General features: G+C 39.8%; 1 protein-coding gene across 11 annotated transcripts in view; it reads left to right on the top strand.

The window, feature by feature from the left end:
• SLC9A9 (solute carrier family 9 member A9) overlaps positions 1-21,978 on the top strand; it is a 599,624-nt gene that overhangs the window by 341,525 nt on the left and 236,121 nt on the right. For all 11 annotated transcript variants that reach the window (XM_072958726.1, XM_072958712.1, XM_072958718.1 and 8 more), the window contains 3 exons: positions 771-909; positions 3,548-3,653; positions 20,811-20,899. In XM_072958726.1, coding sequence (XP_072814827.1) covers positions 771-909; positions 3,548-3,653; positions 20,811-20,899 — 334 coding nt within the window. The remainder of the gene's footprint in view (positions 1-770; positions 910-3,547; positions 3,654-20,810; positions 20,900-21,978) is intronic.

The following is a 21,978-nucleotide window of genomic DNA, read 5'->3' as shown; positions in this document are numbered from 1 at the left end:
GGATTTGAGGCCTTGGTTAAAAAAAAAATAGCAAATATGAAGTCCTCAAAAATATTTAAGTGAAAAGACTGCCTATTGGTGGATTGATTTTTCTTCTATGGATATAAATCTGTTGGCAACCACCAGAATCGGGGTATGAAAAATGACCCGAGGCAGCTGCTGCCATTTGTTTCAGTGGGAAAATGAGGGTTTTGTCTCTCCCCAGGGGTTAATGCTGTGATGCTCTGAACGTCATCTGGGCTCTGTTTCTGAAGGGTTACACTGGAGAGGAGCAATGCTTTGTGGTTTATGACAAGATCACAGCAGAATATTTTGTGCATGCTGTGATTTGTATCGCCCATTTGTGCACAGGCCATAAAAGAGCACTTTTTATCAGGAACATTTGTGAATATATAACAGCGCTGAAGACATATGGCCACTAAATAATTCACAGTTATCTATCTCCTCAGCAGATTCCTTATACACCTACCATGTTTTAATGCCTAGTTTGCTCAGAAACAATATTCTTTATGACCCTTCCAATATAAAAATGTTTACTGACTGGCAGCAATATATGGATACCATGGGATTGGGCTGTAAGGAAGGGGAGAGCTTTCTGCTTTTTCTATCTCTCTTGGTCCTCATTTGTTTCCCCTGAACTTTTCCAGACGGCACCTAATCTCACAGGAGAAGGTGTCCTCCCCCGGAAACTGGGTGCTAAATTGTAACTTCTAGGGTTTGGGCCACGAGATGGAAGTCACTGACTAACCTTCACCCTCTTCTCTTTTCAGTTCTATATCCATTTACAGTCCCAAGGAGAATCCAAATGCATTTGATGCTGCAGCATTCTTCCAGTCCGTGGGGAATTTCCTGGGGATCTTCGCCGGCTCGTTTGCAATGGGGTCTGCGTATGCTGTTGTCACAGCACTGATATCCTTTGTCTGGATGTGGAAAGCTGGGGACTGTGTGGGGCTGTTAAGAGCAGTCAATGTCCCTGGAATGTTTCTGTTGATGGACAAACTCCAGGCCAGAAAATGGCTAGATAGTCTTGTTTAAGTGCAATCCAGCACCACTGGGGCCATCTTGATTCTGAGTCATCCCTCAAGGCATAGGTACCAGTGGAAGAGGGGCCCAGGCTCTTTTTCTGTCTAAGGACAGTTCTAGCACTGCTGCTGATACTCTCTGATTCTAGAATATCAACAGTTTTAAAAATTATCACCTGAGAAAATAGGTGGGAAGGGGGGGCATCAGGATTAACTACATTAGGGTCAAGAGGAAGAACTAAAATCCAAGGCCAAGGATAAAACAGGATTGACTGTGAATGATAAACTAAGTATTTTCTGCCTCCTTCTCAAACTTGTATCAATCACTAGTTCACAGGGTTGGCTGAGCCAATGATCACTATGGGTTTAAACAAGCATCCATAGCTATTTTCTGGAAAGAGAACAGCAAGCAATGCAGAAATGATGTTTGCTGTTATCTGGGCAGTCATCTCATTTCCTCTTTTCAGTAGAGAGGTGAGAGGATGGGTAGAGTTCCTAGAGGAGTCAAGCCAGGGAAAGGAGCTGGTCTGGTGGGTTATTCACTCAGAGGAGTTGGATGGACCAAAAATAAGTCAGATTTGAGGAGGAAAGCCAAAAGGCTAACGTCGAGTATGAGGACTTAACAGAGGTCGCAAAGAAGAGACCGAGCAAAGGATCAAAGACCTTGGGGAAAAGAGAAGGAAGAAAGAAGACAGGTGCAAGAGGGGTCAGGGATTAAGGGAAAGAAAGTGAAATGTTGAGGTCTTTTTGCATGAGAGCTGGTCCAGCAGTTGACTGAAAACTGCTAAAAGACTAGGTTCTATGAAGGGTTTCTAAGACAAGTCAGAAGATGAATAAAACATGGACCCTGCCTTCAATGGGAAAAAGGGTGGAGAGAAGGAAGAGATGGGGGTGGGGCCTCAGCCAAACCTCCTTTGGGTATAGGCTCCAGGGCTCTGGACTAGCATGGGGCTAGCTCAGAACCGAATGGCTTTCTGGAGGCAATAGAAGGAGAACACCCTATGTCCAGGGGATGCTCTGCTATTCAAATCGGCCTGAGCCTTCTCCTTACAGCACATTAGAAGAGAGAATTCAGAGGAACAAACGCCACTAGAAGCAAAGCCTTTCCTCCAAGTAACAAGAAAGGACTCTGGAAGAGTCCAAGGGCAGCCCATTTTTTCCTCCAGATGAAGAATTGTTTCCAGATCCTCACTGAATCTTTTTTCAGAAAATGTTTTACAGAGAAAATTAATTTAAATCAGACTAATATAAAAACTTACATATCCCTTGTCGTATACACCATACTCTTCTGAGCACTCGACATATTGTAACTGGTTTATATACCTAGGGGATCAGTTGCATTATTATGCCCACTTTCAGACAGGGAAACCAAGGCACAGAGCCCAAGATAGAGTTGGCTTCTAGTAGCCATATTCCCAACCATGACATTACCCTTGGTATTTTGTGCTTTCTAAGTCCTAAGACTTTACAAAACATTTTTAATATACTTCATCTCATTTTACTCTCCACACTGCGTGGGTAGGTATTATTCTTATCGCCAGTTCACCTAGGATACCAATAAGGCTCAGAGAGATAGACATACTGCTCAGAAATCACACAGCCAGTGACTTAGAGAACTGGGACTCAAACCCAGATCTTCCACCCCAGAAGTCATGCTTTTTGCTTCCCTGCCCTGCTGCTAAACATCTCTTGATGTGGAATTTTCTTTAGATTTTGCTCTAGAAGCACAAAAATGCAACATTGCATCTCCTTTTCTGTCAAGGCATTTTCAGCCTAACAGTGGACACAGTTGCAGTGTAGTCCTTTCCCATCCATCACCTGCTCCTAATCATCTCCTCATAACCCATTCTCTGCATGACTCAGATCACTGTGCCTTTGCTCTATTTGCAATTTATAGACTATTGACCAAGTGTCATCCTGGCCAAAATGAACCATTGCTCGCCAAAGGGCATCTTGCTTGACCTAGAAATAATATACTTTATCCTCCATCCTACTTATACAGAGAGAGCATAGGCAGCTTCCCTATCACTGAACATGAATGCTTCTCCTCATCCAATTTCCATCCCCAGGAGAGAAGTTTCTTCAAGGTGATCTGTCCACAGACCAGCACTCCCTGGAGAGCAGTGGCCTCCTTCGGTGTTTATGCCCTGGTTGGATCTCTTCCAGCCACAATCTCCTTGACTTTTTCCCCCTAGATCTGCCAGTCTCCTGAGGGGCACACTCCAAGAGCTGAGGCCAAATTTAAGAAGTTTTTTGCCTGCACTTAGCTGATTTTATCCTCTTAGTAAGACATCTTTTTATTCTGAACACCAGTTTGAATTTTTGCAAGAGTGTTCAGCCCCCAGTGAAGCATGAAACTCATGCTGGCCTTCAAAGTAAGTCTCAGTGAGAGTTACAGCCTCCCAGTCAGGTCTGAAAATCAGTTCTCTCATCTAAAACTATCACAACTAGATTAGCTTCTCTCAGCCAAGAAGGAGATTTATCTGTAAAAGCAGTTGTTGTTTCCCTTAACACGTCTTTGTCACTTGACCAAATTTACCAAACTGTGTGAGTTCCCGATGCTGGAAACCGGCCTGTTTTTCCTCCTGTCTTGGAGCGCCTTCCTGTCTGCTGAGGCTGCTGGCCTAACAGGTCAGTACTTTGTTCTGTGCAGCAAACTGGGCATGTGAATACATGTGTTTCCCACCCTACCCCCTACCCCGTGCCCCACTCCCTGCACAGCAGGTGAAATGAAGTCTCTGTTCTATAGGTTTGTGTCAGAATCAGTCTCTCTTGGGTACCCTGGGGAGAAAAAAATTCATCCATTTACCCAATAGCTCAATGAGAAGTCTCCAAAGTGCCATTTCCTCTTCTCTCCTCGTGGGTCAGGAAGGGGATGTTGAAATCTACAAATGACTGATGTGTGGAGGTGATGGATGATTTTACAAATGGGAGTCTCTGCTCAGTGTGAATGGATGCACAGCTGCTTTGTGGGAAAGGGTGGTGGCTTTCCATTGGCTATTTACAGCTATGCCTGCATAAGCAGCCTGTCTGGGGTGTGCACATCTCCACACACAACAGTGTTCACAATCTTTGCATTCACTCCATCGCAGGCCAGATACCAGAGAGCTAATGTGTTTAGTTTAGTATCTCCTACTGCAGAAAGTCTGTATGTAGAGTCCTCCGAGGTGGAATAGTTGATAGACAAAGAGGCAGTCCCTAAGGTTCCAGGGCCACGCATCCTGTATCTGGATTTGGCAATTAGATTGCCTTGCTGCAACAGCAAGGGTTTGTGCTTGGATGGCTGCAACAATTGGGTGCTTTTCCATGTAGAAGAATCACTGCAGCTCTGAGCAAAATGTCAAAGCTATTTCTCTCCTTTGGCCTAGTTCCCCACTTCTCCCAGGTTTCAATCCTAGATCCCTTGCTACTCACTAACTACACCTTAATTGACATTCAAGTGGTGAGATGCCCCCCCCCCCCCCGCCCCTGTCTCCCAAAGTGCTAGCCGGGAACAAAGTATGTCTCCCTGGGTGTTTGAATTTGAATAGAGGATACTTTAAGTGTAAATAATAATAAAAGATGACATATGTTGAACATGTACCATGAGCCAGGTGCTGGCTAACTGCCTTTTGTGAATGTTCTCATTAATTTACAGGAAGACTCAAAGTTAAGGATTATGCCCAGTTTACTCAGCCAACAGTAAGTGGTGGAACTGGGATTGAAAACTAGGAGATCTGATTCCAGAGCCTGGGCTCATGGGTACCAAGCGTTGTTATCTTGAATGAAATTCTATTTATGAAATATAAGACAAGCCCCCAAGAGTAGGAAGATGTTTGGGGCCCAGGAGCCTGCCAGGCTCACCTGCTTCTAAGTTGGTTTTGTCCCTTCTGGGAAGCCAGAGCAAATCTTTGTTGCCATGGTAACCTGTTGCTCTGGGCAGCTGACTCACCTGACTTCATAGCCACAGGAACCAAGCTATTCCCACAGGCTCTGAGTGTGTCTGTTGCTGAATCAGATAGCCACCCTGCCAGTTCTTATGACACTATAATCAAGACTACATTACCAGAGTCCACCCCACCAGGCCCTTGTATCATTTCAAGTCATTCCAGCATGACATCCATTATATTAGTGCCTTACCATGTTATTAGAGAGGTTACTGAAGAGCTTATGCATTCCAGAGAAAGAGAATGCTAGTGTCCCTTAAATGAAATAAGGCAGGAAACAGTTTACATCTGTCTTTCAAAAAATTGTGGTCCCCTTTCTTCCACATTCTGTGCCCTTTTCAGCACTTAACATGTTGTAAAATGATGCAAGTAATGTTAACAGTAAGAATAGCTGTTTGACCTTTCAGAAAGGTAAAAAAAAAATCTTAATTCACTTGGCATTTTTTAGTCTCCTGTTGAACATTGTAATAAATACACACACACACACACATACACATCCCAATGCCTAAGATTGTTTCTGTGTGAAAATTGTCTTTCTATTTCCTGGTCCATTTCAGCAAGATCTTGTTTTCTTAACTCATTTAAAGGTTGTAGTTCACTTACAAATCTCTAGCTTGTCTGTGCCTTGCTCTTTTGCCACCCCTTTCAACCTGGAATCTTTATTGGATACCGTGCAGCCTGCCACTAAGGAGCTAGCGTCATGGGATGGGTGGATGCAGGTATGGGCCTCATAGCAGGAAGACTCAGACTTCCATGGCTGCACCCAGTGGTGCACTAGTCCAGAACAGTCCTCCAGATTAAGCAACATGCTCAACAGGCGTTTGATACAAACCAAACTTTAGGTGTGAGCATTTTGTCCTGCCAAAGACCAAGCCTGCTTAGTCCAAATGGCTTATGTGTTTGTTTGTTTATTATTTAATCCTTGCCTATTTCTAAATTGGATTTGAGACAACTCATAACAGGAGCCATGCACATCATGGGACCATTTAGTTGAGGATAGACACTCAAGTGCTTTGGGACAGAGTTTTTCTGCAAAATTAGGCAGCTGTTCATTGCTGTGGCTTGGCAATAAATATAGCTCTGAGCTTTCTGGCAGCCAAAGCCAAAAGGGAAACTTGATGAGTTATGTAGGAACAATACAGTATTATAAACAGAAGTCATACTTATTTATAAAATGGGCAACCTTGTTTTCTAAAATTTTAGGGAAATTTATCACATGCATATTTATATAAGGACCTTTGAGCACTATAACAGACAATGTATTGTCTTAGGGAAGATGGAAATCCATTCTTCATGTAGTCATTTCCCATATCAACCATCAATAAAATCTGAGGGTGTGGTATTAAATTACAATTCTCTGCTGATATTTCATGTAATAAGAAAATCCTTCTAGTTCTAATCCATAAGTAAACTAATATAGCCCAAAGCTAAAATCTAGAACACTTTTTAAAAAGTGCTTAACAAATGAATATATGAGAATGAATATAGCAAAATGAATGAACTGAGTTAACAAATAGTTTATGAGTAACTGTAGCAGTAACCAGCAATCCCAAGTCCTTGCATGGATTCACTAATAACGCATCATGTAAGTTCTAGGAAAGGTGCACAATAGTGTCTCAACACAATTCCACCAGCCCTTTCGGTGCTAAGTGGGTGCTCAAGGATGCCCACTAGGCCACCCCCACATCACCCCTCTTACCGGTTCCATGAATTGGGTTTTCACACAAGATTTCATTTGAAAAAAAAGATTTCTGTTGTTTTAAACAAAATACATCTGTTTTTAAGAACATTTTTAAATTTTTTTCTTACTGCCAAGGTAAGATATACACATTGTAGAAAATTTGTAAAATGAAGATTCACAGAAGGAAATAAAATTAGAGTTACCTATATTCTCACTGCCTATTAATAACTGTTTTTAGTGTTTATCTGTGTCCATCTAATTATATGCATTTACATATACTTAATTAAACATATGCATGAATACATATATGTAATTATATTTTTATTTTTAAGTAACTTGCTTTTTTCATTCAGCGATTTATAATGGATTTTTTATGGCATTAAATATTCTTCTATATTACTATTTTTAATGGCTGCTTAGTACCGTATCATATTAATTATTCCCATAATTTATTATACCAACCTTTTGATTGTTTATAGTTTTCAACATTATTATGATTGTGACGGTAATCCTTATATATTAACATATGGATTTTTATTTATTTAACTGCCTTAAAATAAAACTTAGAGTTAATAAGAAGGCTAAAATTATAATGTCATCCAAGTTATCCTCCCGAAAATGTCTATCCTTTTGTATTTCCACCAGCAATGTAAGCACGAGCTCATTCACTCACATCTTCACCACACTGACTCATATTCATCCCTGCTAATTTGATAACCAAGTTCCATTTCATTCTGATTTAAATTTATTATATTTTCACCTAGGAAATCATTTTAATTATGTCATTGGCAATTTGTATTTCTCCTTTGGTGAACTATCTGTTTATGCCCTTTGTACTTTTTTCTACTGAGGCACTGATAGTTGTCACATTACATTTTAGAAGATCTTTATCTATTAAGAAAATTAACCTTTTAACTGTCCTGTAGGCTATAAATAGTCTCCAATTCATGGTTTTACCTTTCAAATATGTTTTGTTTGTTTAGGTTGATGTAGACATTTTCAAGTTTCATATGGTTAATTTTATCTCCTCCTTAAAAAGCCCAAGATTTTATTAATTTCTACTTAGAAAGCCCAGTATTTGTTGACAATAATGTGTACTTTCTTTTAATAGTTGTCTGGCTTTATTTTTGCATTGAAATCCAACTGGAATTTGTTTTGATATAAGGTGCAGAATATAGTGGAGATTTGATTCTATTCACTCATCCTAAGACCCTTCAACCTTAACCTATGAATTTATACTACAGTGTCCACGTGTGTAGATACATACATATATGTGCAAGTTCTGGCCTTTCCATTGTTCCACTGAGCTTTTGGTTTTGGTCTTTACTGTTTTCATCATTTCAGCTCCATGTTTCATTTTAATATCTAATAGATCCATTTCTTAACCCCTTCCCCCCTTTTCAAGGGCCTCTTTGCTATACTCATTTTTATTATTCCAGAATGACTTTGAAAATAGTTTCATTATGTTTCAAGCAGAAAATAACTTTAGGATGATGATTTGGGTTGTCTTAAGTTTTTAGATTAATTTGAGGAGAAGTGGTGTTTTTACAACGTTGAGTCTTCCTACCCAGGAATATGTTATATCTCTCCATTTATTCAAGTCATCTTTTATGGCCCTTAGTAAATTGTTATAGTTGTCTTCACATTAGACTTACAGATTTCTTGTTAAGTAGTTTTTAAGCTATTTTATATTTTGGCTTACTGTGATGAGTGGAAGCTTCTTCCATTATAGTTTCTTGACGGCTATAGTTTATTTATGTGCATATAGACTTCACTGTACTGTTTGACTTACTCTCTGCAGCTCTGAACTAGAGAACATGGGCTGATGTCTAGAATTAGGACTGACGGATCAAACTTATATTAGACTATCAGGCCCATGAGGGCTGTATCATCATTGGCAGTATGGCTGAAGCATGCTAGGCATTCAGTGTCTTTTGAGCAGTGAAATGAATGATTTTAGCTCAACAAAAGGAAATATTTCCAAAAGTTGAATAACAGACTATTTTATAAGGTAGTGAGTGCCTTATGCCTGAAATATTGTTGCAGATTTTATATTCTGATCAAGATATTCCAGAGCAGATTCATACGTCAACTAAAGGATATATAATAAATTACATTAATTTGCAATTTCATTTCTCTGACCGTTAAGTTAAAATAGAGACATGTGACCTGAGGAAACAAGAGCCTAGTCTAAAAGAATATGGTGGGCATATGTTGGTTTTGGCTGCCCAGCACCCATTCTCACTTTTACTGATAATAGCATCCTCCTGTTACTTAGGGAACTACCCCTCCTCCATCAGATACTAACTTGTAAACCCCACCCTCCTACTCCCCTCCCCTACAAAAGATAACAGGGACACCTGAAGCTAGGTCAACCAGACACTCTTCGCCCAGGATGTGAACTTTAGGAGGGAGAGAGAAGGGTCTATAACTGTTGGCACCCGTAATTTCCAAGAGTGAAACACTGTTGGGACCCTCTATTCATTTCTGCCGTAGATCCCTGGAGCTGTAAATTCCTTTCTGATTACAGTTGCCGGAATCAGTTTTTATTGCTTATAAACAAAGAAACCTAAATAGTACAAGGGAAGGAATAATCCATGAGGTATTTCAACAAAAGAAACTGCATAACTTGGTGACAATTCAGAAGGCAAGAGCGGCTCAAAGACAGCACAGCCTCTAGGCCAGGAGGCTTGGGACCATCTTATGCCAGGTGCATACTGATAGACAAAAAGAATCACGCTTTTAAAGACAGTTTGCACAGTGTTCATTATCCTTTTCAATTCAGCTTCTTAGAAGATTCATTATGAACGCTTCATTGTGAGGGGGGCTTGCTCATTACCACATCTTCTGCTTTCACTTTCAGTTGTTACTAATTTGATGATGATCATTTGATTTATTTTGATCGTCTTTTACTTCAAGGGCCACATTTGCAGCCACCTCATCTCAGTCTCTTGGAAATTGCACCTGCAAGTATCCAGTAGTCACGTAGAAGAACTTAGTTTTATGGAAGCAAGTGGCTTTTAGACATGCAAATGAAGGTTGTCAGTTCTGTTACCCAGAAGTCTGATGCTCTGCTACTGGAAATATACAAGTGCAGTTTAAGAAAACTTTCATATGGGAAGACTGGGCAGAATGTCAAATGCAGGTGAAAAGTCTTTCTGGAGAATGAGGATGTGTAGATAGAAATGGATTTTAAGGAGTCCTCATGAGCCAGGATTGCATGGAAAGAAGGGAATTTATATGGAAGTGTCTGCCCTAATTACAGAATCAGCCACTGGGGGATATGTCTCTGGCTTCTAGCTCTTCTGCTAACTTGCTGAGGGATTGGAATAAGTCTCCCTGTTAATTGGTATCTCGGTTTTCTTTATGGCCAAGGTAAAAGGATTTTTATTATTTTGTAATAGAAGGACACTTTACACATACAGAATGTGGCTTTTGAGTAAACACATGACATGAGTTATTCTCTCCATGAAGTACCTGGAACACATGCATACCTAATTTCTGGTTCAAGCAGAATTTTTCTCATGCAGAGTCCTATTTTCTAAAAGTCATTAGGTTACTGAGCCATTATTTTAAATTGAATATTGAAAATAATTCAGCAGTATTATTTATAGCATAATCTCTAGTGGAATTGAATCCTGTCATAGAAGCTTCTTTTCAGTTTATAAAGATAACCAAAAAGCACAGCTGGACAGGTTGTTTGAAAATTCATTTTTATAATCTATTTCCCAGCTGAGACTTTAGGGGTCAGGTTTTTGCCAGAAGCAAACTTTCAGGGACTGTCATTAAACACCTGAAGAGTAAGATTTCTAATGGCAACATTGACACCATGTCTAATGATTTCTCCGCTTCCAGACACTGCTGTAATAAAGGCAGCTTCCATTTTTAGATTCCTGGGGCATATTTTATGTCCTTTGGAAGTGAAAGAAGAAGAGGGAGGCCATTGGCATCCCTCATTTTCTCATGCAAAAAGTTAGAACTGTATAGCCCACTGTTTACGCAGCTTAGAATGGTTTCCATCTAAGAAAACAAACACGTACAAATTTGAAAGAAAAGTGCCCATTACTAAGCAATGCTATTGGGCTTTGTAGTCTGATTCTAGAGAGTAAGAGACTGAAAAATTTTTTTAAACACAGAAGGGTGAAAACAAGTGACGCTCTGGCCCGTTCACTAAGGAATTGACCAAGATGTCTGAAAGAGAGAAGAATTTAGCACACACAAGCATCAAGCACAGTATAAACAGTTAATTCATCTCAATCCCATCAGCCAGGCCTTTTCTCCTGTTGATCTCAAATGACAAAGGCCTAATTACATTGTCATGATTAGGAAAAGCTGACACTTGAAAGCTCAAGTCCTGCTTATCTGTCAGGTCAGTTCTTGAAAGGCTTTTGTAAAGTAGTCAGGAAGGGAAGCCTGGGGAAGTCTTTCTCTTTTGCAATAGACAAGGAGGAAACATTTCCAAATGAAATGACTATTACTGGACATGTTGCAACTTCACTTGATCTGAGTAAGTAAGTTGGCTTATTACTTCTCATCTCCATCATCTCTCAGCTTGGGAAAAACTTGTCTGTAACTCTTAAGAAGGCTTCTAGTTCAGAGGTGAATGTGTTCTGTTTGGCTTGCTACTGATGCATCGCATGACTGGATGGGAAATATATTTCTAGATCTCAGTAAATAAAACAAATCACCAGGAGGGGATTTAGTTTGAATTGTTTCTCGTATTAAGTCTGGCCGGTTTCAGTTTCTATATTCATGTCATTAGCTGACATCTCAGCTTTAGACTGTTCTTGCTTCATATTGACAGGACCATGTGAATCCAGATTAATTAGCCAACAATTCACCAGCAAATGAGGTGCATTGAGTGTTTTCCAAGCCAAAAATAAAACCCAGAGGCTCAAAATATTAGGCATTCAAGCTGTAGCAATAGACACCCAAAGTTCTCAAGGGGATTAGTTAACCAACTTGCTTAACCAAGGGCAAACGCTCAATGATGCCATCGCAATAAAAACATGGGTGTGAAGTACATCTCCTCACATAATAACTCATTAACTCACAGCTGCACTTTCTTGAACCAAACAGCTCATCATTTCAATATTCAAACAACCTTGCACATGTAACTTGAATAGTGGACAAATTTACCTCTGCTTTCTTCACTGTAAATGTTTTCAATCATGATTTAAAATCTCCCCATGGTGTCAGCAAGGCTTAGGGAAAAGAGGAAGTTCTTCCTTTCTCAGTTGCCCGTGTTCTGCACAGGTATGTAGAAAATTGTCAGAAGATAGATGGTACAAATGACTAACATATAGGTGAAGAAGAAAGAGGGGTTGACGATCATTCTCAGTCCCTGTAGCAAATGGATAAGTGGTTCATTTCATCAGACTGGGGGATGTAAGTGAATAAATACATGTAGTAGAAAATGAGACACAAAAACTGGTTCATTTGAAGAAAATCTTTTGGATTCTACACAAGTGTGGAAACTTCACATGGAAAAGTACAGTGGGCCATGGGACATGAACACCTGGGTTGAGTTTACTGATTAGAGATTTAGGTGATGATGTCCAGCTGACTCTAAGGAAATGGAAACTGAAAAGAAGGGACAAACCTGACAAACACCAACATTTGAGGTAAAAAGCCAGGAATTTAAGCTAAAGGGGATTTTTCTTCTTCTCTAGGCCTCAAGTTAATTTGCATAAATACTCACTACTACATTATTGAAGGAGATTTTTGTTTTAAATGGAAATTTATAAACCTTGCAGCATTGACAAGAAGTAACTCTTAAATGCATAGCTACCTTCTGCATTGAAGAATCTAGAAATAAGAGCATAGATGTGTGTTGTTTTCTGAATTGATACTCTTATATCCCGCAGACTCATGATTAATTTGCAGACTGTGGCATTGCCAGATATGGTGAACTAGACAGTGATTGTACGCTTTGGAAACTTGGAAACTCCTTCATATTCCCTGAAGGAGTTTTCTATTTCGTTAAATCTTTGACTTTTCAGTTCCAGGTTCACGTTCAGCAGTGGTTGGTAGGAAAACTGTCAGAGATGTCTCTTTTTACCAGATCAAAAATAAATAAAAGTGTGGCATGGAAAAATAACCCATCAACCTTAAAACCCCTCAGAGTATCGTCTGAGAGGAAGACACATTTTTTTTTCTTTCTCGCTTGCTCTCGCTCTGTGTTCTGATGATATAATCAATATTTCCTGTCCAAAAACGCAATATTCTCCGGTCTTAGAAACCCCTCAAGTCTGCATTTAATGTCAAAGAAAATCATGCTCCATGTGACAGATGTTTGCTTTTCAGCTGCTGTATCTGAAGGCTTCATCAACTTTTAATGAGAAAAGAACTACTGAATAATGTTATCAGTAGTAGAGACTGTAGGTGACAATAGTCTTGAATAAGAAAATTTAAACACTAGAAGAAAACGGGCCCTGCCACTAATAAATTCAGATAAACATCTATTTGTATGCGAGGATCAAAAATAATTTCTCCTGCATTCTCTTTTTAGAGCAGATAAATATTTCTTGAAATAGAGTTTCATTCCTTTTACAAACCTGCATTTGAGTGTCTGATGTCTGCTGGGCACTGTTATGGAATTGGGGGCAATTCAAAGAGGGAGGTCATTGACCAGCCCTTCAGGAGATCAAGGTCAAGAAGGGACACTGGTAATTCAGTTGTCAGGAAGTCAACCTGAAGCTAGGGGGACAGGGAAGGTGACTTATAATTCTTCAATTCCATATATGCAGACCTTGGAGCAAATGTAAAAACAACCATTCAGATCACATTTAAGATGGGGAGGTGCTTAGAGATCATTGAACAGTATTTGCCAGTTTCTTGACCCTTGTTGGAAAAAATTAAATAGTTTTATCACGCATTTATCTGCACGTAGCATAATTTTTTGCCCACAAGGGTACTTATATACTTTAAAATACACAAAAATTCTAATTAAAAATTATGAGGTTCTTATATTTTCTTCCACCCTTTGGTGGATTTTCTTGTATACTCCAATTTAAAGAAGACTAATGCAGACCATCTTCTTCAATTCATTGAGAAGAAAACAGAGGGCCAGGCAATGAATTTAAATTGCACTAGTCATTCAACTAGCTAAGTGTCTGAACTATGACCAGATAGATACCAGGTCTCCTGGCATCCCTTGTAGTACAGTTTTTTATATAATTTAGAACCACACAGTGAGCCGTGAAATCATGTACACATGTTTATACATATACCTATACAATATTTAGTAACACAAGAGCTCTCTGAGAGGGTCCAGAAACAGAAATCACAGAGAACAGTATAAATGGTTCTCTGGTAACCAAAAAGAGTTAATTGTCCTCTCAAAATTGATTCTCTGGAAAGAATTTACTGGCTAGCAGAATCATTATTCTTCCCAAAGAATTATGGACCACCTCATGTTGTTTCCTAAACTACTTTGCTTGCCAATTAATTTGAATTTAACTGTGTACCTCTTTGTGGTTTCTCAAACAGCTCTTTTAGTTAGTGTCATAAAGTGTTGGTTTTAGTTCTTGTTCAAAATTGCATAAATGAGTCCTTGCCGACAGCCCTTCAGGGATGTTGCTCACCCCTGAAAGCTCTCTGTGCAAACTGAAAGGCAATTTTGAGCACACATGTGAGCCAGAAACTCTTATTATTATTTTCTCTAGGCCACTTCTTGATTTCTTTCAGAGCTCCTAATTTATTTTAGTTCGCAGCTATTGTGAGCCTGCTCCACTGCCTGTGGACCGGATATATGTACTTGGTTCCATTTGTCATTGCCACGGGACCTCATAAATACAACCTGAAACCGAGACCTTGGACGTGCAGCCTAGTAGCTGCATTTAATGACTGCTTGCTTCTGCGGAAGAGGTAGAAGCAGAATGATCAGATTTTACTTCTGCTGGGAAAGAAAATGAAGTAATGTTTTAACCGCAGAAGGCAGACATACTAGATGTTTCATAGTTTTATTTTATGAATACTAGAACTAATTTAACATGTAAGAGAAATACCTTCATACTTATAATAATTAGACTGTTTAAACATGGATCATATTCATTGTTTCTTCTAAGTTTTGTATTTAGAAAAAATGTAATTAGTTGATTCAGTGTGTGTTTATTCCCTAACCTATAATGGATTAAAACCCACAATATGCTGGTAAACTGCACGTTCCTCATACATGCCCTGCAGTCTCCTACCTCACTCCCTTCACTCACATTGAATTCCCTACCCCTGACCTTGCACCTCCAAATTCTTCTTATTTTTCAAGACCTAAATGCCTCTGCATCCTTTAGGAAAAGTTTCTCATCTCTCTCCCACCTTCCCCAGTCCAAAAGAAATCACTCCCTCTCAGAATTCCAATGTTCTTATCACCTACTGCATTCTGCCTCCTATTAGGTGTCTCTGTATGCACGTGGTCTCTGGTAGGAGACATAAAGCTACTTGAGATCTAGGACTGGGTTTATTCATCCTTGCATTCCCCATAGCCATAATGTGTGCTTTCCTCATGGAATGACCTCAGTAGATAGGAACATTTGAGTGAAGGAATAGCAGATACCCAAGCTAACTTGCAAAAATATGGTACCTTAACTATAGTATACTGAGAATTGTCTAGGTTTGGATTTCTAGGAGGGAGGAGCACATTTTCACCTGCTCTTCCTTGATGCGGGAGTTAATGTGGAAGAGAAGGCAACAAATAATGATTTAGTTATCAAAAGTTGTTTATGAACTGAGAAAAAAAGGTAATTAAAAACGTGTTGCTTCTTTGGAGCTGTCTTCTAATTGTCCCAAGATGCTAAAAGGCAAGAATAAAGCAAAAATCTCTTTTTTAAGACCATACAAGATCAAGGCCAAGCCATTGCAAAGGGGAGTTGAGACTTAACACCAAAGTGTTGGTCAGAGATTCACATCTCAAAGTGGGATCCTAGAACTAGCAGCATGGGCGTCCTTGGTAGTATAAATGCAGAATCGTGGGCTTTATACGAAACCTACTGAAGCAGAATCTGCATTTAACAAGATTACCAGGTGGCTTGAATGTTTAGTAATTTCCAGAGGCATGAGGTGGAGTTCAGAAACCTCTCTTGCCTAATGCAGATTCTTGGGCCACAGCTGAGCTTCCAGTGGGGTCAGGTGGTTTCTGATGCATGGGGATGACAGGATAAACTGTAAATCAAGCACAGGCTGGGAGTGACAAGCGAGACAGAGGGGTGAGAAGCAGCGGTAAGGAAAAAGAAAGGAAGTGGGTTCCTCTGAGGTGAGCTGTGTCTGGCACCTGAGCACAGACATCAGAATTCACCATTTTCAATGCCCTTTGACCTGAAAGTTTGTGGTCTAGAGACTTACCACATTTTCTGCACAGAGGAGATTTCCTGAGTTCATCTTTAAACCCTATAGCTTACCTGAAAAAATTAAGTTTTTATGATTTGAGGGTATGGTAATGATATGTTTTAAAATTTTACTTTAGAAAGGTTGTCTATCTAAAATTGAAAGAATATTTGAAAGTCTCTAAGTTTATCTTGTCTTCACTTTTTGAGAAAGTCAGGCTGCCTTTATTCAGAAGGTCTATAGGTTTCATTTGGAGCCACTATTATTACTTTGTCCTGAACTTAAAAAAAAAACAACTAAATTGAGATGTTAATTCTAGTGAATTAATAAAATAATATGTAGGAAAATGGTAGACCCATAGAACTGGAGGATATTTAAATTTCTACTTTATGAAAAAAATTATTTCTATAACACCTCTGACAGATGATTATTCAGCCCAAACATTTCCCATTATAGCGAAATTTTCACACTTCAAGGCAGCCACTCCACTGTAGGATTGTTCTCATATTTTGGAAAAATCATATGATTGGGAATCAGAAGACACAGGTCGGAGTCTGGGCCACCCCTCTTTAATAGATCTACGCCTAACTTACTCCTCTCCCCAAGCCACTTGTTCCAATCTAGTGGCTCAAACTCACATCACTTTTTAAAAATATGAATTTCAGCCATAGGTAGGATTGAAATGAGCCTGAGTCCAGTCCTCTGGGACTTGGCATGGTGTCTCAGCTGACATTGGCATCTTCCATGGTCCCAGTTATAATAAGAGAATACAGGCTGAATCTTATTTTCCGATAACACAGCTTCAATGTTTTCAGAGAACCTGAAAGTTTAGAATGCAAAGGGACTACAAGAGACTGCTGGTCAGGTTTCTCTCAGGAGGAGAGGAACCAGCTGGTTGTCGACAGAGTTTAACGCAGGAAAGTGGATATGTAGGTAGTAGAGAGCTGCCAAAGTAAAAAACGGGCACTGAGGCAACACAGAGGTAGTAATTGCAGGAAGCAAGTGTGAACCCTGGGACTGGAGGAGCAAAGGAAAGAGAATCTAGAAGCTCCTTAGAAGGAACCTCTGAGCTGGGAACCAGACCTCTGAGGACACTGCCTGGCTGCTGCTACTTTCTCTGAGGGGGTCCCAGGAGGTTAATCCAGAAGCGAAGCTAAAAAACAGAAAACAAGGCTGGGACCAACTGCTAAAGCTATGGTCAAGAACCGTTGCTGAGATGCAGCTGAGAGGAACAGCAGGCAACCAGGGAGGAGCAACGCCTTCTCTCCTCTCCTGCATCCTGGTCTCCCTCGGGGGCTCCGTACTGACAGATCCTAGCTGGCTCCAGCAAAGGAAGATGTGGTCTGCGAAGCCCGACCCCAGGAACACAGAGCCAACACATGTGCTGAGACACTGTAGTTTGCCAATTGGCCCAAAGAACACTTGGTCCTCCTCCCCCACCTTTTTACACCTGAGAATCTGAGACCCAGAGCATGTAAGAGGTTGTCTAGGGCCCTCCAGTACAGTGGTATGGCTCAGGCTAGCAGGTATGCACAAATATAATGGCAATTAAAATGCACTTTTGTAAGGTAGAAAACTGCTAACTCTGAATCTGTTTAGATGGCAGAGAATTTTATAGGTAATAGATGTATTTAGGTGAGACATTTTCAAAATGTGTTTTGGATTGTAAAAGTCATACTAATTACAGTTAATTTGTGTGAGTTGATTAATTACCAAGCTATAGAATTATGATTGTGTCTGCTGATACTAAGGATCGGATCAACTTAGTTGTTTTATTTTAATTACAACACTAAGACTCTGGTCACATGGGCACCCTCTTCATTGTTTGTTGCTTGTGTGACTTATCTGTACACAAAACTCAAAAAAATATTAGCAGAAACTTTGTTAGTGTTCTAACGGAGGCAAGGAAACAAAAACCAGGGGAGCTACTGGGGAAAATGTCCTCAAAGATGTCCAGGCAGATCACATGTATAATATTCATCTTCAAATCTCTGACTTTTTCCCTGGGACATCAGAAATGACATTTTTAGGTGAGCTAAGATTACCCTAAACATTCACGGATGGTCTAATATAGGGAGAAAAGCACAGGGAGTCTGTGGAATTTCGAATCTCAGCTCTGTCACTGTCAAGGTGACCTTGAGTAAATTACTTTAGTTTCTCGTTACATGGGGATAGGACTGTTCATTTATTCAACAAATACGTGGAGGGCCTACCATGTGCCTGGCATTGCTCTAATGGTTGGGGACCAGTGAATCACTGTGCACTCGATAAGTTTCCATTGCAGTGCAGGAAGGCAGAAAATAAACCTATAAATATATAAAATGTTAGGTGGCAGTAAATAATTTAAAAAAAAGATTATTGTAGGCAAGTAGAGAATGATGAGAGAGATTATTTTTGTAGAGTATATAGCAAAGGCCTGCCTGACAATGTGACATCTTAAGGAGAGGAGGGAACCATATAGATGTTTGGAGAAGAACTTTCCAAGCAGTGGGAACCAGACATGCAAGGGCCCTGCAGTGGGAGCAGGGAGCAGGGAGCACGGTAGGAGAGGTGGTCAGAGAGCTGTGGAGAGGGGAGGAGGGATCTAGGCCTAGATCTAGGTCTTGCAGAGCCTTTTAGTCATGGGGATCTATTACAGGGTTGGGAGCAGAGGACTGACATAATCTGAATTGTCTTAAAAGAACCACTATTGCTAGGTAGAAGATAAACTGGGCCCCAGGGGCAGCAGTGGAAAAGTGGTGGGTGGGGGCGGAACCAATTAGGAAGCTGTTGCTGTCATTCCGGGCGAAAAAAGAAGGTGGCTTGAAAAAGAGTGTTAGGGTGGAGGTGTTGAGAAGGTTTCAGATAAGTTTTGAAGGACAAGTCAACAAAATTGCTGATGTACAGAGAGAGGAGAGAAAAAAGGGTGTTGCCAGAGTTTCGGCCTGGGCAGCAGGAAAAATAGATATGCCATTACTGAGAAGGGGAAGATAGCAAGAGGGGCTGATCAATCGTGGAAGCCTGCTGTGAGATAATAAAACAATGAAGTAAGTAAGATGGTGTAAATAAAACTAACGTGTTCTTTGTGCACAATAGGCATTCAGCCAATCTTAGGCCACTTACCTATCCTTTATAACAATTCTTTGTTACCTGTTCTTCTCAGAATGCACTTGTGCACTGCTCACACCCCACTCCCTTTTTATTCACTACTTCTCCGAAGATCAATACATAGTCAAAACATTTCCGCAACAGTAGAAGGTCAGCTAAAGCTCATGTGGAAAAACCTCCAACAGACTGTGGAATCGGCAGAAATAGATAAATAACATTTTTTAAATAAAGAAAGAAAAATATTTGATACGAAAACAACATTCATGGCAATCCTCCCAGTTCCTCAAAATACTTGACGTGCTTCGGTACCCTAAAAGTTTTCCTGTTACTGGTTGTTTTTTAATAGAAAATCTGTGAAGAGTGAAATATAATATTTCACAAGCATTTTTTTCCTTAGAATTTCTGAAGAGAGGCTAAAAAACTGAGAAGTTAGCCCAAAATATCTGTATAAATGCTTACTACATGTATATTCTTTGCAAAATTTCCTAGCTGTTTTTATTCTTTTTGCCTAAAATTTTGAAACATAATATTAAGAGGAAATAAATGATAAAAATATCTATGCACTTATATTAGATAAATACATCTTAGCAATATTTTATCCAAAACCAACCCTCAAAATAACAAACATATAGATAGAAGCATACAGTCTGCATGTTAAAAATATGCTTGGTTCTTTAAATTCTCTATTGCAGATACATTTGAAATGTCAATATTCAGTTCATGTAGTTCTATACTCTTAAGAATCATCAGCATTTAATTTATGAGTGTCTTTAGTTGGAAGATTCTGCTGCTTAAAATTCAATTCAATCCCCTTGGTTTGAGTTGAGGAATACTTACATTTAGTGTTTTTCCCAAAGCCCCCCTTCATGCCCAATTTCCCATAATTAATCAAATCTTTAATTCAAAGTAGAATGCAGCCCCCACCACTTCCCCATCCCAGCTCAGGGCAATAACACACAGAATAACAGAGCCCAGGGACAAATAACACATTTGTCCCATGGTTGCTACTCCTCTGTTCCCAGGCAGGATCTAGCGTATGTGTGGGTTCACGTAGTGTTTAAAGCTGGGTATAATGATGACTTAAAAAATAAATCATGCAACCAGCCAGGAAGCAGCTGAGGGCCACTGTGGGTAGGAAGCACACAAGAACAGACAAGCTTATCTTCAAGGAGTGTGTGCCTTGGATGTGTTCATGAGATTAGTCAGCAGCAGAAAGACAAAGCCCCCAGCTTTGCCAAGGAGGCAAGGGGCAAACGAGGACCTGTTTCTGTGCTTGGAAAGTAAGAGCATTGGCAGAGGCAACAGAACCCTTGTAGTTGTCTTAGGGTTATGACTTATTGTTTTTAATATTAAATTACAGTATGAGAGAAACTTCTTCAGTCTCCTTAAGGCACACGGTGGAAAGCAAATGTCTAAGCAAATATGCCAGCATTTCCTATAAAATACAGTAAAGTAGTTGGCACTGGCTAGGAGAGGCCTGGAGTTGACTGTACAGTCTTTTGTTTATGGGTTTCCAAGTATAAATTTCCCAACTCATGATCAGACTATCATTTATCCCTGGGAAGAATCTATTCCTCAATGCTTTTCTTTAGCTTTAAGCCTGCAAGCTCCATGTTTAAAGCAAGTAGCAAGGTTTACCTGGGTTTCAATATCATAATTATTAGCAATTTTAACTCTACTGACATCAACTCCATTTTCTAGCTGGGATAGTACTACCCTTTGACTTAGATGAGAAAGGAAATTGTTTTTGACTGATATGTTTTTAAATTTCAGGGATAGTCGCCGTTCTCTTCTGTGGAGTCACACAGGCACATTATACGTACAACAATCTGTCACTGGATTCCAAAACGAGGACTAAGCAGGTAAAAGAAAAAACTCACTACAGGCTTTGTCTCTTTTCTCAGTGTAATGGTTATGTAGCAATTCTGGCAATGCACTCGGAAAGAATTTCATTAGTAAAGGAAGAAAAAAAAGCTTAAGGCTTCATTATAGATTAGATATTTATAGATTTTTTTTCCTTCAGGATAACTATTAACAATTCTCTTGGTAAGCAAAAACATAGTTATAATAGTCTCTCCCTCCTGAGAAATGTGGACCGTAGACTGTCAGTCTTAAAGATGAAAGGCTCACTGTTGGTAATAACTCACAGTCACTTACATCTAAAACATTATAAAGCGTGTGCGATTGGGTAGTTACATAGAGAGAAGGAAATGAAGAAGAATAAGCAAGTGATGTTTGGTTTTTAATTGGGTGCTTTCACTTCCAAGTAAACTCAACTGCCAGTTGTCACACAAGCAGGATGTATCTCTCAAGAACACATCTGTTTCAATATTTGCACATAAACACTCACAGATTTCTTCCACAAACATTTGCTGCATAGCCACTCTGTGCCAAGCACTGTGCTAGGGACTAGAAATAAAAAGGCAGATACCTTTAAGTGGGTCATTATCAAATCTGTTGATAAATATATGCAATGAACAATTAATTATCCACAGTGTGATAAGTACTGTGATGGAAATATCTGTACAGATTGTTCTGGGAGAATTCAGCAGGGCCTCCACTCATGGTTAGGACTGGGAAGGTGAGGAGAAAGTTTCCAGAGCTGATAGCCCGATCTGGAGCTTGAAATACACATAGAAATTAATTAGATAAAGATGTGGGATTCACTGGGGGATGAGAAGGTGGCAAGAAGGGCATTCAAGGCCAAGGTTGTAGCATGGACAAAAGCTCTGAGGCAGATGATTGGAGCACTTTAAATAGCTCTATGTGGCTAGTGAATGAGGGTGGACTGAAGCTAGTGGAATACAGTGAGGAATGAGACCACACACATACCCAGAGACCAGATCATGAACAGACTTCCAAACCTTGTAAAGAAGTTTAGACTTTATCCTAAAGGTAACCGGGGAGGAGCTTAAACAAAAGAAACTTACTGTCTCAGACT

Source organism: Vicugna pacos, chromosome 1 (assembly GCF_048564905.1).
Source record: "Vicugna pacos chromosome 1, VicPac4, whole genome shotgun sequence".
In the NCBI taxonomy this organism is placed as follows: domain Eukaryota; kingdom Metazoa; phylum Chordata; class Mammalia; order Artiodactyla; family Camelidae; genus Vicugna; species Vicugna pacos.
Note: the sequence above shows the minus strand (reverse complement) of the source record. Positions and strands in the feature narration are given on the sequence as shown.